Genomic DNA, 19,390 nt, shown 5'->3' on the forward strand with positions numbered 1-19,390 from the left:
GAAAGTTCTTTTATCACATTGTTCAAGTAAAAAAGATTATCTGTAAATTAAGGAACGAGTCTTAATTTCACACTACATATAATAATGGAAAGGAATTGCTCAACTTGATGAGGAAAGTAGAGTGAAATAAAAGTACGTTTGTGGAAGGGTTTCGTTGCCACAACTCCAGAATCAGAAGGCTTAAAAGGGTTTCGTTACTTGAAGCGTTTATAACAATCATCTAAAAACAGGAAAGTAATCTTTAAACACAATAATCGGTAAAACTAGATTTTAACCAAAAAGATAAAATTAACCAAGTATAAAATGAAACACAAAATCCCCTTGAAACTCTCTACGAAGCTTGTTTCTCCTCCTCAGCAGCTTCAAAGGCCTCACCAGAAACAAGCTCAGGGACCTCGTCATCATCATCCTCTTGTGGAGTGGTTCCACCAGCAGCACCAGCACCAGCACCAGCACCAGGCGCTTGCTTCTGGAACTACTCTGCCAGTTTCATCAAATTGTCTAAGTTATCTGGCCCTGAAAATAATTAAAGGTGCCATGAAGAATTCTCCAAGTCCTCTTTTGAGGACAAAAGCAAGAACAAAATATAAGGATCACATGCACACTTACCCAAATGGCTGATAATATACTGGAAAGAATATCTTTCAACTGTACAACAGAGAAGATCCTATGTCAAGTTCTAAACCAATATGACAAAAATCTAAAGAAGGCCAAATAAAAGGCTCAATGCGCAGCAGAAAATCCAGGCACAAACACAACTAAACATGTATATATGTGCGTTCTTTTACCAGATAATACAACATTGAAAACAAATTTCCAATTCAAGGCACATATTGACATCCAAACCTCGGAATAAAATCATTACGTAAATACACTAAAGAAGAACACAACACCAATATTCTATCCATTTTTCTAAATTACTACCAATATTTAAAATATGGAAGACACCAAAATGGTTAAGAAGTTAAACCATCACTTCAAATTTAAAAGATAGAGAACAAATTGTGGCATACTCTTTGTTTGAACTGAAAAAGCTCTATTAAAGGCATATGTGGTTGTTTATGTAATGTAGTGCTTTATGCAGTAGTAATGAAAAAATCTTTTTGATAAATTTTTTTTTTGCATTTAGCAACCAAACGGCTTTAAATTGATTTAAGCGCTTAACTCTTAGCTCTACGTCGATGCTCCTGCAATCACAAGCAAGTCACTCTCTCGACAAAACAGAAAGCCAAGTTCAGATAAGACGGCTATGTCATTGAGGGTCACCTGTGAAACGGTGTTAAATTAGGCCTGCATGCCGCTAGTATGGTCACCAAAAATGTACAAGGAAAATCATCAACTATTAGAAAAGGTGAATCAAAATAATAATTTACAGGATCAGAGTTCTGGCATGTTGGCTTCACCTCTGGGGTTTATGGACTGGATGACAACATCATCCATAAATATGTTAACTTGATTGAAGGAATAGTGTTCATGCCCTATTCTCTTAATGGTGCTCTGAAGCCTTTTGTCGTCTGTGGTAGCTGTCTTGTGAACAGCCTTCTCCTTTCTGAATCTGGGAACAGAAATTAATAAACAAAATCACGTACAAACAGGATGATCACACAACAAACATGTGCTAATTACAAACAATTGCAGGAATGTGCAAGACTTATGATTGAAAACTTGTCAAAAAATGACTTCAAGGGCAGTCTAAGTCCAAATGACCATTCCCCGATAAAGCTGTGTACATCAGAAATAGCATTTTCTCCAAAGTAGAGAGCACTAGATGGCATATTTGAGGTCAACTCCAACAATTCTCAGTTTTAACTACTTGAATTACTTTCTTATTTTTTGCCTACTCAATTGCTTAAAAATCCTATCTAAAGAGAAGAAGAACACACCATTAGATAATATTGAATACAGAAGAGCAGAAGAACCCATCACACTCTCCACCAGAGTAAGCTCTCTACTGGAAAAACAATTACACTAAGTCTACTGGAGACAACCTTTCTGTTATGGGCTCTTTAAGCTAGGGAATCATCTGGTTTAACGAGGAACTTTAGACTAGCTAATGCACCAAATGCTGCATACAATAAATGATTATTGTACTTAAGTTCGCAGTTCGCCACATAAAGATTGCATGTTATACAAATTAATAAAAGATAAAACTTTCTGTTCCCCCTGGGAAGAGCAGTTAACTCTAAAAGTTCAGGTATTTCTCATCTTTAAAAAAATTACAAGAATAACATAAAATAAACACGGTAAAACAACAAAAGACAACAATCCACTCAACATGCCATCAGGATAACTGCTTCACATAAAGAACTCAAATTGCAAATCAATAATTTGATGAAGTAAACTACTTGATCAGGTGCTCAATATAATGCATAACAGACATGAAACTGGCGCACATAAAATTATCAATTGCACACATATTTAACTCAAAACCATTAAGGCTAAAACTTGATACGTCAGCTTCTGTGAATCAACTTGGTAGAGAAAAGGAGTTTCATTCTGAAATTTCACCCACCTCCTCATGCTACCCTTTCCACCAGTGCGAACCACACCGGCCATCTTCATAAGTTTTTCCCGATTCATCTGCATAAAAAGTGGGCATTGTAAGATGAAGGGACGAGTTTCAATTGAAATATATATTAAACAATTCAAGAGCCAAAACATTGCATCTCAAGTTACATTATTGTTATTCTGTGTATTAAGCAATAAAACCTCCAACACGACCCAAAAATTTGTTTTACGTCTCAATTTTTTTTTTTTCAAAACAAATCTTACAATATCTAAAATAAAGAACAAATCAAGTCTATTTTCTGCTATCTTACTTCTTCAATCTCATACTATGCTTGATTTATGTATTTGGAAATGGAAAAGGTTTTTTTCAACAAGTATATAACCAAAATGTAATAAGAGAACAGCTCCCCTCCTACCTCATTGAATGATTGAACCAAGCACAAAATAATTTAGACTTTCTTGAATATTTTGCTGATTGGTTCATCGTCGTCATCAGAGCTATAACTTCCAGGTTCATTGTCGTCATCAGAGCTACCAATTCCAGGTTCATGGTTGTCATCAGAGCTATCACTTCCTGGTTCAATTTCGTCATCAGAGCTACCACTTCCACTACTACCAATTGGGACAGCCTTGTCAACGTACACCAAACGGCAGAATTTTTTCAAATCTCTCTCATACACCAAACGGGCCCCACATTCCTTTATATTTGAGCTTGTTTTGAGTGTGTTTGAAGATCTGTATGCACAATAATGTGAATCGAATGAAAACCAATGACTGCTTGAGGCATCCATGAAGCTGGGATGATCGCGAGGCAAACAAAAACCCAAAGGTGTTGTGACCTAAGATCCCCAAATTCAAAAGTCTCAGACGGACCCCGCAATCATTGAATTTTGAAAACACATCCAACAAGGGCGGCTGGATTTTGCAAATATTCAGCATCTTCAAAAACAACAAATAAAGCAATCCCAGCCCAGTCGCTGCTACATGATGATTGTGGAGGTAGTTGCAGAAGCAACTCCACAGTTATTGAATCTCCCACATTTCGATTATCAAACCAATCTGGAATTTCACTTCCAGGCCATACAAAAAGGTACGGAGAGGAATCTGTATTGAATAGCAAAAGAATTATCATTTTATTTATCATTGCAAATATTCTATTAATTCAAACAAAAACGAGAGAGTGTGTGTACCATTATCATTGCAAATATTCTATTAATCCAGCCTTCTTCAACCAATCTGAAGCAATTAAGACAAGTGAACTCAAAATGGTACACTTTGGCTCCTTCGCTCAGCTTAGATGGATCGGACAACCTTTTTAAGGTAGTACAATCGTCTGCATATACAAATAATGTCGTTGACGGAAGATCTGGCAATTGCTCAAGCCTTTGGCACCGCCTCAAGTCCAGGGACTTAAGCTTAGAAAGGAATGTAATGCTCACGGGAAGGCTAATGAAATTGTTTCCATGAAATGTTAAATATTCTAAAGAAGAGAAGTGGCGATGACACCTTCACCAATATTACAATCTCTTAGGTTTAAACTTGTCAAAGAGCATAAATGATTTAGAGAAGACAACACCAAACCCCAGGGGTCAGGATGACTCTTTCTAATTCCAGATAAACGGTCAAGGCCCCACCCAATGCCAATGCCATCCCTTGAAGTTGATGATCTAGCAAAGCTTAGACGTTTGAGGTTTTTCATAACAAGCGGCAGCTCTCTCATACCACTTCCGTCTAAATAAAGTTCCTCTAAAGACTCCATGTCCCCTGGCAGTTTGTCAAGTTTTGAGCAACTTAGCCCCCAGAGGATTTTAAGAGACTTCAAATTGCATATCACACTCGGTAGACCCAAGAGACTTTTGCAACAATTTATATGAAATTCACCAAGGCCAAGTAGATGTTCAATTGATGAAGGTATTTGATCAATTAGACACAAGCCTAGTTTAACAGAAATAACAGAAATTAAACAGAGCCTAATCAATTCAATTCAATTCCCAAATCAAAACAGAGCCTAATTTAACAGAAAGAATCATCAACCTTAACCCCCAATTCGATAAGCCTAATTTAACAGAAAAAAACCCTAAATTGTATTTAGAAGAATAAACCCTAAATTCAAAGGAAGAGGATGCTTACCGTTAACTGATATGAGAGAGAGAGAGAGAGAGAGAGAGAGAGAAACCCAGCGGAGAGAGAGCTCAGTTCCATTTCTATGGAGAAAATGAACGAGAGAGATAGAGAGAGAGAGAGAGAGAGAGAGCGCGCTAAGTTCGGTTCGGGGGAGTTGGGCGAAAGTGCGAAAAGAGTAAGAGGGTGGGGATAAGAAGGTATTTATATGCGTTAGTTTTATAAGGTTTAAAAAACGTTGTTATTTTACCAATGTTGATATAAAATTATGAGAGGAGTTGCATTGTTGAAAAAGAGTAGGTAAATATTTCTAACACGTTGAAATTAAAAAGAGAACAGCTCTCCTCCTACCTCATTGAATGACTGAACCAAGCACAAAATAATTTAGACTTTGTTGAATCTTTTGCTGATTGGTTCATCGTCGTCATCAGAGCTATAACTTCCTGGTTCATTTTCATAGCTACCAATTCCTTGTTCATTGTCGTCATTAGAGCAACAAATTCCTGGTTCATCGCGGTCATCAGAGCTACCACTTCCACTACTACCAATTGGGCCTGCCTCCTCGTCACCGGATGCATGTAGTGCTGCTGGCTTCGGGATTCTCAGAATTCGGCTGAATTCTTCCAAATCTCTCTGGTACACCAAACGGGCCCCATATTTCTTTACAATCGAGCTTATTTTGAATCTTTCGTTCACAGGTCTGATTGAATAACTCCCTGTGATTGAAAACCGATGACTTGAGGCATCCTTGAGCCAGCGATCATTGCGAGGCAAATAGAAAACCCAAAGGTGTTGGGACTCAACACACCCGACTTCAATCTTCTTATGCCATCCCTGCGAAACTACATGTAAAAGAGCATAGGCTGGATTTTCCAAATATTTATTAGAATCTTCAAAAACAACACATAAAGCAATCCCAACCCAGTCACTACATGTTTGTGGAGGTAGAGGCGGCTCCACAATTATTGAATGTCCCACACTTCGATTATCGAACCAATCTGGAATTTCACTTCCAGGCCATACAATACCGTCATCAGGATACCTTACCTGTACCAAAAGAATTACCATTATATTTACTATTATAGAAAAAGAAAACCATGATATATATATATATATATATATATTCATTCAACGAGAGAGAGAGAGAGAGAGTACCACTGTGGCGTTTTTCAATATCATTGCAAATATTCTATTAATCCAGCCTTCTTCTTCAACCAATCTGAAGCAATTAAGACAACTAAACATAAAATCATACACATTGGCTCCTTCGCTCAACTTTGATGGATCTGACAGCCTTTTTAAGGAAGTACAGTCGTCTACACGTACAAATAATGAGGATCTCTTTGGCGGAAGATCAGGCAATTGCTCAAGCCTTTTGCACCTCTCCAATTGAAGAGACAGAAGCTCAGAAAGGAATCTAATGCTTGAGGGAAGGCTAACGAAATTGTTTCCACTAAGATCCAACTCTTTTAAAGAAGACAAGCAGCCGATATCATCTGGAATGGCTCCATCACCAATATTACAATCACTCAGATCTAATTTCGTCAAAGACCCTAAACGATTTAGAGAAGACAACACCAAACCCCAAGGGTCAGGGTCAACACTCTTTCTAATTCCAAATAACCAGTCAAGGCCACACCAAATGCCATCCCTTGAAGTAACTAATCCACTAAGGGTTAGACTTTTGAGATTTTTCATAGCAACAAGCGGCTCTCTCATAGCACTTCCACTTAAATTAAGCTCCTCTAAAAACTCCATATCCCCTGGCAGTTTATCAAGTTTTGAGCATCTTTTCACACAGAGGGTTTTAAGAGACTTCAAATTGCATATCGCACTCGGTAGACCCAAGAGACTTTTGCAATCACTTATATTTAGATAATCAAGGCCAACTAGATGTTCAATTGATGAAGGTATTTGCTCGATAGCAGTCTCACAGGGATTAATCATTTTCAAGTTCTGCATATGTTCCCCAAATTCGGGAATCTTTTTCACTTTTGAGCAGCCCCAAAGAGAAAAATGTTCAAGAGAATCCATTTCCAACGCACTTGGGAGACTCTTAATACTCTTACATTCATCAAGTATTAAAACCTTCAGCTTTTTGTGAACTGCAATCGATGAGTGAACCTCGCTTAATTTCTTACAACCTTCCAGATTCAATTCCTCAAGATTTGGAATGCGTGTGAAATCTGGGATATTGGTCAATTTATCAGAGTAACTAAGATCCATATATTTCAAATTCGGAAAATCCTGCCAGTACATACAAGTTGTAGAATTATAAGTTTCAAAAAACCTTGCAAGTTAAAACAAGGTACAATACAATCATACTCAATATAATTTAAAAAATTACAAAATGCCGTATTTCAAGAATCTTACCTTTGCTCCATCCCAAAGCCGGACAAGTTTGCTATTCCACATTTCTAGTTTAGAAAGCAAATGTGGTTTGAAACATGATGGGAGCGATTTGGAAGGATACGAACTCCAATGGATAATTCTTAAGGAATTTGGAAGAAATTTAGGGCCTGAAGAAAACATCACATTATAAAAGTCAAGGAGCCTTAACCTATGCATCTCATTGAAGGCTTCAATACAATTCCAGTCAACCAGTTCTGATTGGGGCAGACGTAAGACTATACCTTCAATTGCTCCCGTTCCCTAATATATATAATTAAGAAAAAGGAAAAAGTTAATTCATCTCATCTCATTAAAGTCTAATATCTCTAAATAACTTCTCATTTGAAAAACGGCATATATTTCGGCCCATGTATATATAGCATCTCTAAATAACTTCTTACCGTATTGTTCGTGAATACATGAGAAATGTCGTTGTGATACCACAAAAGACTGCGTTCACCAGGCTCGGGAGACTCTTCACGAACAATTTTCCATGCCATTTCTTGTATCAAATCATGCATCTCAACAATGTTGCTACGAAAGTGGCTTTTCTCAATAGTTAAGAGAGATTTCTCAATAAGAATATCTATCTCAATATGACTGGAAATGTCAAGGATACAGTCTAGTATTTCAATTACTTGCTCTTTATCCCTCCCTCTATGGAGACACGCAACATGCAGAAAAATTTTCTTCTCCATCTCTTTTAATCCATAATAACTTACTTTGAGTGAATTAAAAATATTTGGATCAGGAATTTTGTTTAGATTATGCAACACACTCTTCCACGCATTTTGATCTCTCCCATACAAAGCACGCCCCAAAGTTTTAAGAGCTAATGGAAGGCCTTTAGCATAATCTAGGAAATGCCGAGACAGTTCCTGAAAACCTTCCTCAGGCTTATCTTTCTTAAAGGCATGTCGACAAAAGAGCTCAAGAGCTTTATCATCCTTTAATACAACGACCTTATACAGTTTCTCTATACCATGCTCAACTAGTAGACGCTCATCCCTAGTTGTGATGATAATTCTACTCCCCACACCGAACCATTTTTTATTTCCAACCAGTTTTTCTAGTTGGTTTAGTTGACCCACATCATCAAGCACGAGAAGAACCTTTTTATTCCATAAACGGTTCTGAATGAAAAAGGTTCCGGCTCCTTCATCCCAAACATAGGCAACATTTTCTTTCAAGATTGGGAAAAGAATCTGTCTCTGTAGATTAACTAGACCACCTTGTTTTCCAGAAACCTCTCTCACATTAGATAGAAACCAGCTAAGTTCAAAATGATGGGAAATTCTCTCGAAAACTAGCTTAGCAAGGGTTGTTTTGCCTACCCCGCCCATCCCCCATATCCCTATAAAGCGAACTTCATTATCTTTGGGAGCTAATTGCAAATGTAGTTGCTCAAGTGCAGAATCAATTCCGACTAACTTGTCAAGAGAACCTGACAACATGAACGTTGGATGCACTTTCCTAAACACACATTTGACAATGTGTTTAATAAGCTCTGCTTCCGACCTACAAGGAATAAAATTAAAATAACCATTAATTCATAAATATAACATCCAAGGTTATTGATTATCGCAAGAACTGAAACGTAACATCCAAGGTTATTGATTATGGCAAGAACTGAAACGTAACATCCCAGTAGAGTTCTAGTAAGAAACAAAGAAGTTGTTGATCCATGCATGCTTACTGATAATTCTTTGAATCCAACCCAGAGAGATTGGCAACTTCTTTTAAAGCATCTCTCCACCGCTTCACCTTGTCTACATCTTCACTGAACTTTTCTTCATGTTTAGTGAAGGCTTCCGCAAAACTACCCCATTGGTTTCGTACATCAGAAGGATCCACGTGATAAAAGATTGGAAGAATTCTCATGGTGTCTTGCATGCATTCAAGAATCTTGGAAAGTTCATTCAAGCACCAGGTGGAAGAAGCGTAATTTGGGGAGAGAACAATGATGGCAAGATGTGATTGTTCGATTGCGGTCAACAACTCCGGAGAAATACTTGCTCCTTTTTCAAGGTCTCGGTCGTCCTTGAAAGTTTTAATTGCTTGCCAGTAGTGCAGTTCATGGTATAAATGGGATAGAAAACCGCTGCGAGTGTCTTCACCCCTGAAACTCAAAAAGACATCATGCTTCCAATGGGGAGGAGCCCATTCAGCTGAAGTGCGAGATGTAGAGGCTCTTTGGGTGCTCAAGGCCATGGGAAAAAGACAGTTCCTGGAAATCTGGTTCGGCAAACACTCAGAAAATACATAAAATGAAAATGGTAGCGTTAATTTTTCTTTTGGGTAATTGAAAACGTATTATAAGCAAAAGAGAAGAAGGGAAGAGAGCAAATACCCAGCAAAACAAACTACAGATTAATGAAATGGAAACGCAGCAACTCGGACAACAGCTCAGCGGAACAGCACCACAATCACGAGCCAGAGAATTGGCAGCAAAACAAACCAATCCAACCAAAAACAAGATGCGAAGTTAACTGTCACCAGAAAAAGAAAAAAAGAAAATTACAATATGCACCCGAGAGTTGAAGGAATAGATGAAAAGAGGAGGGATGGGATGCGTAGGAAAGGAAATAATGGAAGAGAGAGAGAGAAAACAACAGGGTTTCTATTTTGTTTCTTTTTTAGTTATTTTTAAGTGTCGGTGTGGTGAGTCTTTTCTTATGTCAATTGTAGAGTCTCCGATGGTAGAATCGGTTGGTCTTCTCGTAAGACTTTGAAATAACATGAAAAGTTCGCTTAACCAATATGGCTGCAGGTTTGTATTTATAATGATTGTATTAAGTGATAGAGTTTGCTTAACCAAAAGTACAAGTTTGAAAAGCAGAAAGCTGTTCCTACAAATCAGGATATCAGCTATTAAGTGATAGAGTTATGTACAATACAAAGCTCCTCATTCAAAAGAACTTGAGGATAAAGAACTATCATTCAAATTCTAAAACTCGGTAGCCTTATACACGTCAGACCTTTGATCTAACACTTCATTCTGACATCAAATTGTAGGCTCTCAAGAGGAAAAAAAAAGCTAATTATTTCATTTTGACGTATCAAGGAAATGTACTACAAAAGTGAAATGACAAATGTTTTCCACCAAACAAGTGAGAGGAAATTTCAAGGAAATTCTTTTCTCAACAAAGTTATCGGGTGCCAAGGTACTTACAAAATCCAGTTTTTTGTTTTGCTTTTTCCAGGTTTGATATGACAAGCATTGATATGACAGTAATGGAATGAACTTTTCATCCGATTAATCTTTCTTTAAAAAAATAATCAAAGCCGAGCGTCAATGCTAATTAAGAATGCTGCTTATCTCTCCTTTCTTATAGAGTTGCATTCACATTGCAAAATCAAAGTAATCCGAGTTAGGAGGGTCTTGTCCATGTTTGCTTACTCAAGTTAATTCAGGAAAGTTCAGATGAAAGACATGGGGCAGTAGAAACCAAATAATGGGGGGGAGAGAGAGAGAGTGTGAATTATTTCTTTTTTGACCACTGAAGACATCGTCAGAGGGTGAATTATTTCTTTTTTGACCCAAAAGAAGTATGGATGTGACCAAAGTATGGAGCAAAAGAAAACAATCCGGAAAGAAAAGTTTTAAAAAATCCACGATTTCGAATCAACACCAAAGTCAAAAAATAAGTGAAAGGACTAATGTTTTCCACCGACACCTCAGTGAAACTTCCTTGCTGGGATGAGTTCTCTTTCTTCTCACCAGAAGTGATCGTGTCCTTGGCTTTTCTTTTCTTCTTTCCTGAAGCCTAAGAAATTTATGTCATCAACTTTCAGTCTAGTATTTAATGATGCAGAGGGAATTGAACACATGATTACAATGAACTTCTTAATAGGGATTAGTTTGTGAGTTAGCATTACCAAACATGAAAATGAATTTTCCATTTTCCATCCTGCCACATTCTATACATTTATTTTGAACCCAATGCAATTTATTTTGAACCAAATAGCATCATCAATGAACAATCTTTACAAAAGAAAATTTAAAAATTGAGGATGAAGATTAGAATTATGTAACAAAAATAATAGTTTAACTAAGACATGTGCACAGATATATAGGGAGCAGTATAATTGTCCCTTCCTTCCTTGTACAGCACTTAAATGGGATCGACATGTTCTCAAATTCAGTACATTTTTCCTTTTTTTGGTCAGAAGACTCATAGCCATACTAACATTTTTCACGCATTATTTCACTACAACAGTATGAAAGCACAGCATAGAAAGGTTGCTCTGGAAAATGTTCTTTTACTCACTGCCTATAGGAAGTAATTATCCCAACACATTGAAACTAACAAGTTAATCCAAGTCTTAAGTAATTACCATCCACTCAGAAAATATCCCCAACAGAGTAAAAGGACAAATAATTTAGGAAAACAACTAAAGAAGAGGTATATGCACAAGGTAAAAATGATCCCCTGGAAGCAGAGCACAAGTTAAAACTATGGCATGGGAGACTTGAGAAACTATCAGTGCAAATCAACTCATTGGTTGAGGTAGCTATATTGTAGGGTTCAGATCCTCTGTCCATGTTTTCGTGTGTCCCTGGCTTATTTTTTTGACACCTGCCATCTCACTTAACCACTTTAACAGAGTTAAGTCTTTTTTTTACCTTGCGTTTCCCCCACCCTCCCCTCTGTTTTTTTCTCCCACAGGGCAGAAGAATGCTAGTGGAAAGAAGAAAAAAGGAAAGAGGAGAGAGAGAGAGAAGGGCAGGAGAAAAAAAAAAAGATTGTTCAATGATGATGCTATTTGGTTCAAAATAAATTGATCAGGTGCGGAAGAATACTACTTGATCAGGTGCTCAATATAATGCATATCAGACATGAAACTGGGGCACATATCAATTATCAACTGCAGACATGAAACTGGGGATAAGAAGATATTTATATGCGGTTAGTTTTATATGGTTTAAAAAAGTTGTTATTTTATCAATGTTTATTCAATCCGAAGACAAAGCCACCAATTTTCGTTTTTAAGAGCATACACACAGTTGGGGGTGTATATGGGTGTATATTAAATATACACCGAGTCACTTAATCGCTTCAATAGGAGATGTAAATAGATGTAAATATAGATAACACCATGAGGATGTAAAATAAAATGTATATTTACATATATTTTACATCCCTTTCAGGCGGGACCCACCAGAAAAAAAAGAATAAAAAGAATAAAAGTTAACATAAAAGGTTATCACCCACGGCTACACCCCGAATTTACACCCCCATTGGAGCAAAAACATATTTACACCCCCGAAGGTGTAAAGGGGATGTAAAAATGACTTTACACTCCCGAATTTACACTTCCACTGTTCATGCTGTAAATAACATCATAGCACAAGTCAAAAATTCAAATTTTCCATGTGGCGGCAAAACAATTTGCACAAAGAAGAGACTACAGGACAAAAACCTAAAGAAGAAGCGAGGAAATCCCCAAGAAAGAGCTTCCCCAAGTCAGTTTCATATGAAAAAGAGAGAGAGACAGGGCTATGAAAAAAGCAAATAATGGGAGAGAGGGAGAGAGGGAGAGAGATGGAATACTGCGTCGTGGTGTCCAAATTGGAAACATTGTCAGAGGGTGAATGATTTCTTTTTTGACCCAAGAAAAGTATGGATGTGTACCAAACTCCATACTTTGGTAGGTAGTTACTATCCGTATTATACGTGAACAATAGTTTTGAAAAACATTATAAAAGGTTTATTTGGATGAAGCAATTTTTAACTCTAAAAATTCAGATGACATTATAAAATTAAATTGTTTGTTTGGATTATTACAATTCATGTATCCTGATTGTCTATTTGCGTTGATATTTACATGTGTACAAAAAAAGGCATATTGGAGGCCAACCACACTATCTATAAAACAGTATTTTATTATTATTATTATTATTATTAATGTTTCACCTTTTAAGCTCTCTACTTTTTAATGATTAATAATACATTTTTTTATAACTTTAATTCACTAATGAAACCATGAAAGAAAGAAAACTCTAATTAATTATTAAGAACGAATCAATACAAGAAATATGGGCGGAACCAAGGCAATGGCTGCCCTTGGCTGTAGCCTAGGGAAGGTTTGGGAAAAAAATAAATTAAATATATTTATAGCATAATATTTTAACTAAAAATAAATAAATATATATACAATTTCAACACCAATAAGCATAGTAAGAGGTCTTCCACATTTGTATTTGGTGTCAAAGTTTGTCCCAACATCAATTTAAAAAAATTTCTATTAATTTGTCTCCAAAAAAGAAGCATTTTACTACAGAAAATGTAAGTACAAAAAAAATTATCATTAGATTTTAAGCTAATAACTTTAGCTAGCCCACCCATTGAAAAATTTCTGGTTCCGCCATTGACAAGAAACAAACAATCAATGATGTACACTGTAAATATAAGTTCCTCAACCAAATTCTCTAATCATCATCATAGCAAACCAAAGTAAACTCTCCAGACTGGCCTTCTACCAGCACTTGTGGTTAAGTGCGCTTGCACTACCTCCTAGCCGTCTTGGGTTCGAAGGTTGGCATCACTTTCTCTACAAAACCCAGAAAGTAAACTCTCCAGAGAGAAAAAATTATAGAGATATTTAGTCATATATTCATTCTTAACACTAATAATATAGATAAACCATACACCATTTAATTTATATAAACAAACCCAAAAAAAACCTAAAAAATGACAGTTGGGCCCTATTGAATTTCATTTTGATTATTAAATTACTTTGATGCCCTATTGAGTGTTTTGGACTTTTTTTATGAGGTTTTGGAGTTGAGTTTGTTTTAAGAAATCAATGGTAGTTTTGTAATTTAAAAGAAGTTAAAAGCCTTTTTGTTATATTATAAATGGGTTTTGGGTATATTTTTAAAGTCCATTTCATATAGGTTTTTTTATATATATAATTTGGGCTCTTAGAGCAACTCCACCCATTTGCCCTTAGCCATGGCAAGGGGGAGAGCTAGGGCAGCCACTATTCACGTGAATAGTGGTTGCCCTTGCAAAATCCGAATTTTGTGTTTCCACCCATTGCCCTTGCTAAGGGCAGTTACTATTCATTTTTTTGTTTTATTCACAACTTTTTTTACCTCAATAATTAATTTTGATAATATTTTCGGATAAGATTTTCGGGTTTCTACGTGTCAATACTATTCATATCTCATAATCGGATAAAATTTTCAATTTCAAATTTCAGATAAATTATATAAAAAAAAGGCTGGTATTTATAGAAAAAAATTCATTAATTTTTGGGTATTTTTTAAAAATTTCAATTTTTCCAGTATTTTATTGCAAAAATTGGCTGCCGTGGATTGGAGGAAAATCAGACGGAGAGCCCAGACGACGCTGGTGGCAACAGGAAAAAATCAAATCACGAGGTATCAGAAGCGATATCAGAATGGCATCAGAGCGTAGATAACCCCTCGCTTTGGACCTCGGTAAGACTTGCCTTGGGCCACCGAGGAGGTGGGTCCCACACCCGGGGCCTAGGTCGCCCACTGAACGCCATTTTTTCCCCCTAGCCTTGGTCATGCAGCTGTGGAACCGCTCTTATATTGGGTATAATAGTGAATCTCCCAAAATTATATTATGTGGTGGTGCCAAAAAATTTCCACCAAAGCAGAGCCAAAATCTGGAAATCAAGAAGAAACGAAGAGCCAAAATACAGGGCTTCTCTTGCATCCAATTATGCCTTTGCAATTCTTTTAGCTTCATGTCACTGCCTGCATATAAAGTAAAATACTCAGAGTTGCTTTTGCCGCTCCTTCCCTGTTATTCTCTGTTCCCTCATGAACTAACCACCTCTCTTTTCCTTTCCTGATTTTATGTTTACATTAAACAATAGCAGACATGAAATCTTCACGGCTACTGCAAAATCCAACATCAGCTCTAATTGTAAAAGATCGATCAATGGATTCCATGTGTCCACTTATCAAACTTTAACTTACCAAAGTTTCCTTTAATCACTCAGTTTAACTCTCTAGGAAGGAAAAACCAATTAGCCTACAACCCAGTCCTCATGAGAGCTAATTAAGCAATTAGCCTACAACCCCACAAGCATTATGGCCAAAGCAACCGCTGCACCAATTTGTCCACTAAGCCCAACATGTTTTATACTTAGGAAATCTCTAACCAAGCAAACCCCACTATCACATAGGTAAGTGTCATTTTCATTGTATTGAGACCCCATCAAGAGCTTGTATGAGTAGTTAATGATGGAAATGTATTTGATCCAAGCAATGAAAGCAGGAACATGTTGAACAAAGAAACCTCCAGCTAGCTGAAATGATACCATGAGGACTGATGCAAGTACTGCGGCCTTTTTTTGGTCCATTACCAGAGCCCCAAGAGCAAGCCCCATGCCTTGAGCCACTAACACACTGAGTAGCAGAACAAGCAAGGTGTGGAAAAAGTGTCCTGCTGTGGGTTTGAGCCCTGCCATCCAATATGTTATGGTGACAAATAGGGTTGGAAGGGCAAACTCCATGGGGAGATCAGCAACAATCTTTTTTTTGGTCCATTACCAGAGCCCCAAGAGCAAGCCCCATGCCCGGAGCCACTAACACACTGAGTAGCAGAACAAGCAAGGTGTGGAAAAAGTGTCCTGCTGTGGGTTTGAGCCCTGCCATCCAATATGTTATGGTGACAAATAGGGTTGGAAGGGCAAGCTCCATGGGGAGATCAACAACAATCCTTGATATGAATTACGAGAAGAGCATGTATGTGCCTGAAGATCTTTCCTTTTCAAGCATCTTGCGCTCTTGGGGGAAGGTGAAAATTGCTTGGAGTAGAGGGAAAAACCCCCAAAATTCAAACATAAAGAAGAGAAGCCCAGTCTGCATACATAACCAAAAAATATTCTCAAAGTTGTTAAATGGAGTTACGCTTATGGTTAGGATGGCTTCGCAAATTGTTATCCTGAAAAAAATTTCTTCTGCATACTGAACTTAGGCATTCCATCAAGTGATACTTTATGTCATACTTAGCATAAACCCAATAGCCTATATCTTCAACTATTGTGCCAAACCCAGAAAAGGGAAACAAATCATACCCTCTGAACACTAGTCTAATGATATATGTGACAAGTGAAAGTATCAATCAGTAATTAGTCATAATAATTGATAATATGTCCCTTTTAATACTAGTCTAATGATATTAGCACTAATTATATTAGACTTTCGATTGAATCTGTCCCATGAAAATGCATATTGAAATTCCCCATGTAACCAAAAAAGAAAAGAAAATGCATATTGCAAAAGCTAGAAAAAGGGAGAGGAAGAAAGTGTATGTTACCCGATCCTACAAGTGGGAAATATTTGACTGCCACCATAGTAGCCCAAAGCAAGAAGAGCCACAGCCACAACCTGGTAAATCTGGCTACTAGAGAAGGACTCGTGCCTCCTCTCTTTCAGTCCTTTCCTAAGCAACACAGAGAATTGCTGCCACCAAGTAGTGGGCCATTTCGCAAAGTTCTTGTCTTCTGATCCATCTTGAAAATGGCTGGAGTTGGTTTCTTGAAGTTGCTCCCCTTGAAGTTGAGCTTTCAAATTATATAAACGGTTGTGCTTATAGGCCAAGGTTAGGCTCTGCTTCACCTTGCTCTTGTTTTCATGCGATCCATCAGGTGCCAGACCTGCACTACTATAAGGCCCCGTTTGGTTCACGAAATGGATTTGAGGAGAAATCATTTCCCATGTCATTTCCTAAGGAATGGGAATAAAAGATTCCTTTCCCACGTTTGGTAATATCGGGAAAGTAACCGGGAGATTTCACTTTGTTTCCTTTCCCATGTTTGTTTTAAGTAAGAATGGAAAACAAAGTTTGTATAATTTTCCAATTATACCCATATTAAATCAAATAAAAAAAGAATGCATTTAATGATTGTTTGCCCGTTTTGCGTTCACTCCTGTGATGGAAGGGCAAAGTTCCCCACTGCCTTGAGAACCATAAACTGGTCGACAAGTCAGCTTTCTTTGGTGTGCGAAGCGTGCCACTGCTAGCAATAAAAATTCTAGCAGACTTAGTTTGGAGTAGATAACTTGCGCCCCAAGTTACTGATTTCTGCAAACAAACGATTGTGAATTTGGGTGAGGAATATCTCCCAAGTAAGTTCTTTTCTTGCCTCAGACGGGTGAGGACTTTAACAATTTATCTCAGTATAAACAGGCTGTTCTGGCCAGAATGGTTGATGGAATTTAAACTGCTTTCAGAACGATGGAATTTAAACTGTTTTTAGGCAGAACTGCCTTTTACAAAACTATAACAATAAATACTCATGCTAGAGAGATGAAGATACAATTGGAACTCCATTTCTGCCTGGATGGGAGGCTCTCAGGGTTGGACTGGAAATGTCCGGCCGATCGAACTGTCCGGCCGGATTTGGAAATGTCCGGGGACTGGAATGTTGACAACTCTGATTGCTAAGTTTCAACTTTAAATCGATACCAAAGGTTGATTCTGGCAGAGCTTCAATGTACTTTAAGCTTTTGTGAAGCTTCGAGTGGGCGTAATCGCGTATCTTCATCTGTAAGGGCGTATGGTCGTTCTCGAGGACTTCAGATGGGCTAGAGACTGCACTGTGAAATTTGAATGACTTATTTTCTAAGTCTGAACCTTGGGAATTCTAATCTAAAGCTGGTTTTCACTTGGAATTCAAGTGAGCTTCTGGTTGAGTTGTTTGTTTGTGTCTTGGCTCAATGAGCTTTGGTTGCTTCAGTGTTTTGAAGTCATTTTGAGTTTTTGTTTTTGATTGATTTTTTGGTTTTTTGAGTGTCCTCTACCCTGTTCACTCCTTCTTGTATTTATAGAAAAACTGTTTCTTCTCTGGAGTAGGGTGATTGTGTGTTTTTTTATTGGGCGGCAAAGATATTTTCCCCATTTTCCTCTTCTTCTTCAGATTTTGGCAGATAGGCTCTCAGATAGGTGATCACTTCTGTTTTTCAGCTGCCCCTTGTGATATTTTACCCGTGATGGTTAGTTTGATTCTTTTTCCGGACAGCTCCCTGCTTTCGCTTATCCTCTCTCTGAGATTGTAACTTGCTTATCTATTTTGGGAGATTTACCTTCTCTGTAAAGACAGGAAAATCTCTGTATATACATATATAAGGGGGACTTAATCTTCAGTTCTTCTTGATGTCACGAACCCTTCAACTTCTTCTATGGCGATTGCCATTGCTGACTTTTTCATCCTGCAGTGCCTTTTGCTGACTTTTCATCCTCGCTGACTTCGCCATTGTCGACTTTTTATCCCAGAGGTGCCATGTGGGATTGTTCCCTCTTCAGTCTGGACTCTCTTCCTATTATGTTGGGCCTGTGAGGCCCAAATCAGCCTTGTTTTGTTCTGATGAGCCTTGGGTGGATGTGTCAATTTTGGCCCAAACAATGCCCCCTTAAGTTTGAATCGTTTTTGGAACGGTTTCAGACTTAAATGACATGGCCATTAAATTGGCGCGGTAAATTCTCCCGTTAAGTATACAAGTACAACAAAGGGACAAACTCAAAGACAGTAGAAACAAAAGGACAAACTCAAAGACAGAAGTAGAAACAAAGGAGAAATTTAAAGACAGAAGTAGAAACAAAGGACAAACTTAAAGACAAATCTAAAACAAGGGTAATTTTGAAAGGAACCAAAAGATTTCTAGTGTAATCTTGTGTCTATCCCAGGGTCTGTTTGTACAGCCTGCGCATCCCACATGGTTGGATAAAACTTTTTTAACCATTTGCCATTGATTGGGGCCGTATGAACTTCTCCATCCCTATCCTGCAACCTGTATGCCCCCATTCCGAGGATCTGTTGATTATGAAAGGGCCTTCCCATGTAGGCGACCATTTTCCATAACCAGCCACATGGGTTCCGAGAGAATGCCTTCGGACTATCTCCCCTTCTTCAAAACTCTTGTCCCTGACTCTCTTGTTGTAGGCCCTTGATACAGCCTGTTTTCCTGCCAGGAGTTTGTTGAGAGTGTCAGCCTGCATCTAATCCCTCCGTTCGGCAGCAAGGCACGGGAGTAGTTTTCTCCTACTAAGTCATGTTGGTGAGCAATTCGAGGGACGAATAGCTATCTCCATAGGCAGAATTGCATCATGACCGTAGGTTAACGCATAGGGAGTCATGCGGTCGCTTCTCTTTTTGAAGTTCTATATGCCCACAGAGTTTCTGACAGCTTCTCATGCCATTGTTTCGTATTCTTCTCAAGCATTTTCCTGATAATGTTGATGATCACTTTGTTGCTTGATTCTGCCTGTCCATTGGCTTGGGCATAATAAGGAGTGGATTGGAGCAGTCAATTTGAATGCCTCTGCCATGTCCAGCATTTCTCTGGATATGAAGGAAGATCCTCTATCAGTTGTGATTGATT

At 37.8% G+C, this 19,390-nt stretch overlaps 3 protein-coding genes and 1 pseudogene across 36 annotated transcripts; all 4 read right to left on the reverse strand.

Annotated features, from left to right (window-relative positions):
• Window positions 1–174: 174 nt before the first annotated feature.
• On the reverse strand, window positions 175–9,842 carry LOC103336369 (TMV resistance protein N-like). 34 transcript variants are annotated; one of them, XM_089054955.1, is made up of 12 exons: window positions 8,717–9,364; window positions 7,422–8,538; window positions 7,003–7,281; window positions 5,785–6,876; window positions 4,981–5,676; window positions 3,699–4,443; window positions 2,925–3,612; window positions 2,513–2,580; window positions 1,404–1,555; window positions 1,267–1,290; window positions 610–648; window positions 175–475 (listed from the first exon to the last, which is right to left on the reverse strand). In XM_089054955.1, exons 1-5 carry the CDS (start codon window positions 9,229–9,231, stop codon window positions 5,014–5,016), a joined length of 3,666 nt encoding a protein of 1,221 aa, XP_088911081.1. In that variant the 5' UTR covers window positions 9,232–9,364; the 3' UTR covers window positions 175–475; window positions 610–648; window positions 1,267–1,290; window positions 1,404–1,555; window positions 2,513–2,580; window positions 2,925–3,612; window positions 3,699–4,443; window positions 4,981–5,013. The 34 variants fall into 34 exon arrangements, with proteins under 34 accessions (XP_088911081.1, XP_088911079.1, XP_088911075.1 ...); XM_089054953.1 differs by having other exon boundaries at window positions 175–480; XM_089054949.1 differs by having other exon boundaries at window positions 175–516.
• On the reverse strand, window positions 332–1,775 carry LOC148915916 (basic transcription factor 3-like). Its single transcript, XM_089055021.1, has 4 exons — window positions 1,666–1,775; window positions 1,453–1,555; window positions 610–648; window positions 332–475 (listed from the first exon to the last, which is right to left on the reverse strand). Exons 1-4 carry the CDS (start codon window positions 1,773–1,775, stop codon window positions 332–334), a joined length of 396 nt encoding a protein of 131 aa, XP_088911147.1.
• On the reverse strand, window positions 2,958–4,425 carry LOC148915917 (disease resistance-like protein DSC1; annotated as a pseudogene).
• A 5,233-nt stretch (window positions 9,843–15,075) lies between the features above and the next one.
• LOC103336408 (ABC transporter G family member 21-like) lies at window positions 15,076–16,732 on the reverse strand. The gene is made up of 5 exons (XM_089055022.1): window positions 16,326–16,732; window positions 15,975–16,098; window positions 15,741–15,868; window positions 15,557–15,654; window positions 15,076–15,467 (listed from the first exon to the last, which is right to left on the reverse strand). The coding sequence occupies exons 1-5, from the start codon at window positions 16,730–16,732 to the stop codon at window positions 15,076–15,078; spliced, it is 1,149 nt and encodes a 382-aa protein (XP_088911148.1).
• Window positions 16,733–19,390: the final 2,658 nt, after the last annotated feature.

The sequence above is a fragment of the Prunus mume genome, linkage group LG6, assembly GCF_029339155.1.
Source record: "Prunus mume cultivar Tortuosa linkage group LG6, ASM2933915v1, whole genome shotgun sequence".
NCBI lineage: Eukaryota > Viridiplantae > Streptophyta > Magnoliopsida > Rosales > Rosaceae > Prunus > Prunus mume.